Source organism: Clupea harengus, chromosome 16 (genome assembly GCF_900700415.2).
Source record: "Clupea harengus chromosome 16, Ch_v2.0.2, whole genome shotgun sequence".
In the NCBI taxonomy this organism is placed as follows: Eukaryota; Metazoa; Chordata; class Actinopteri; order Clupeiformes; family Clupeidae; genus Clupea; species Clupea harengus.
In genome coordinates, this window is record NC_045167.1 from 26,953,501 (window position 1) to 26,955,868 (window position 2,368).

The window sequence follows — 2,368 nt, forward strand, 5'->3', positions numbered from 1 at the left end:
AGACCGCTGACCAATCGGAGGGCAGAGATGGAGCACATGACCGATGGAGCTCCTCCTCCGGGGGTCTTTCTGATACAGACACACGAATATAAACTTCATCTCATTATTGCCATCCGTAATTGCTAGTCATCTTCACCCTTATTAATATATATATTTATATTCATCATAACCCTAATTAATAGATATCTCTTTTTGATGTCACAGTCTTCAGAGTCTGTAGAGGGTTGAGGTCCGTCATCGCCAACGCTCTCCTTCCCTCTCTCCCTCCCCCCCCCTCTCGTTCATTCCCTTTCTCCCTCCCTCGTTCATTCCCTCTCTCCTTCCCTCTCTTGTTCCTTCCCTCTCTCCCTCCCTCGTTCCTTCCCTCTCTCCCTCCCTCTCTTGTTCCTTCCCTCTCTCCCTCCCTCCCTCTCTCTCTCTCTCTCCCTCCTTCCCTCTCTCCCTCCCTTGTTCTTTCCCTCTCTCCCTCCCTCGTTCCTTCCCTCTCTCCCTCCCTCTCTTGTTCCTTCCCTCTCTCCCTCCCTTGTTCTTTCCCTCTCTCCCTCCCTCCCGCCCGCCCTCCTTCCCTCTCTCCCTCCCTTGTTCTTTCCCTCTCTCCCTCCCTCATTCCTTCCCTCTCTCTCTCTTTCCCTCTCTCCCTCCCTCGTTTCTTCCCTCCCTCCCTCATCCCTCCCTCCCTCTCTCCCTCCCTACTTGCAGACGAACTGGTCGACGAGCGAGGTGCAGCGCCTGCACTTGACGTAGCAGCACCAGTGAAACTTGCAGTGGCAGCGCTCGTGCTTGACGGTCTTGAACTGGTCGTAGCCGCGCCCGCAGCACATGAGCTCGCAGCCGTCCATGCCCTCCGACGTCTTGTTGCAGAGGCGCCCGTGGGTGCCCAGCGAGCCCGTGCTCTGGTTGCGCAGGCAGTAGTCGGGGCTGGGGTCGATGTACACCAGGTCGTCGGCGGTGGGCGGGTTGAAGCGGTTGTTCACCTGCTCCAGCTTGCTGCGTCGGCCGATGCGCATCGCCGTGGCGCTGTCGTACTTCTCCTTCAGGAACTCGCCCACGCGCCGGAAGTCGGCCAGCTGGAGCCAGCAGGTCTTCAGGCTGCACGAGCCGGACACGCCGTGGCACTTGCACGCCACGTTAGCCTGGTTGTACACCGCCTGCAGGGGGCGCCAGAGAGAGAGGCAGAGAGAAACGCAGATTAACCTCACTGTTCCATAACACAACATGTAGTAAAGGCAGATTAACCTCACTGTTCCATTACACAACATGTCTGTCAACCAATTTAAGAGCCTTTTAGATGCTAAGGATGTGCCTCAATGCTGTTGTTTGAAAATGATTCTCTGATTTAATTTTTTTTTTTACTTTATGTTATTTTATTTATTTATTTATTTATTTTTTATACTTAATTTCTGAGTTGTTTAATGTGTTTTGTTTATTTATTTTGTCTGTTTTGTTATGGTTTGTTTATTTATTGTTCATCTGTATTATGTAGCCTCAATCAGGGCATTGCTGCAAAAGAGCCCTGTGCTCAGTCAATTCTCCCTGAATAAACAATGATGATGATGATGATGATGATGATGATGATGCAGTAAAGGCAGATTAACCTCACGGTGCAAACCCATGACAGCGACGCGATACGCTTCCATCGCTTTGAGTGGGCGTGTTGTAGCGTGTGGAAATAGCATTTTCAAACTGTCAGAGACGACACCAAACAATCTGATTGGCCGCTGCCGGGTTAAAATCGCTCCTCATTTGCATAGGATTCAACATTTTCCAACTTTTACCGGTCGCGTCGGCCAAAACGGTGCTCTACGTCACAATGGATTGGCTCCCGTTGAAATGCATGGGATTTAGAATATCGCGTCGCTCGTAACGGTGTCATGGGTTTGCACCGTAACTGTTCCATTACACAACATGTGAGTGTGAGTGTGTAGCTTAAAGACATGCATTGCATCGTATGAATATGAATGAATGTTGGTGGTGGTCGGAGGGGCCATAGGCGCTGATTGGCAGCCACGCTTCTGTCAGTCTGCCCCAGGGCAGCTGTGGCTACTGATGTAGCTTACCACCACCGGTATGACTGTGTGAATGATTACTGGACTCTGGACTCTGTAAAGCGACTTCGGGTATATAGAGAAGCGCTATATAAGATTGAATTGATTGATTGATAGTAAAGGCAGATTAACCTTCCTGTTCCATTACACAACATGTAGTGAAGGCTTAGAGGTGTATTGTATTCAGTGCTCTTCCAAACATTCTCCATTCCATTCCACTCCATTCCATTCTCCTTAGAAACGGCACAAACACAAAACGGAACCATACTGCCCCCTTGTGGCTAAATAGTGAAGCGCAGGATGTTTCCCCCGCTGGGGCTCAG

General features: G+C 50.3%; 1 protein-coding gene across 1 annotated transcript in view; it reads right to left on the reverse strand.

The window, feature by feature from the left end:
* Positions 1-689: 689 nt before the first annotated feature.
* The window catches only part of wnt5b (wingless-type MMTV integration site family, member 5b), a 13,315-nt gene continuing 11,636 nt past the window's right edge, over positions 690-2,368 (reverse strand). Inside the window, exon 4 of the mRNA XM_012839201.3 lies at positions 690-1,148. Coding sequence (XP_012694655.2) covers positions 690-1,148 — 459 coding nt within the window. The remainder of the gene's footprint in view (positions 1,149-2,368) is intronic.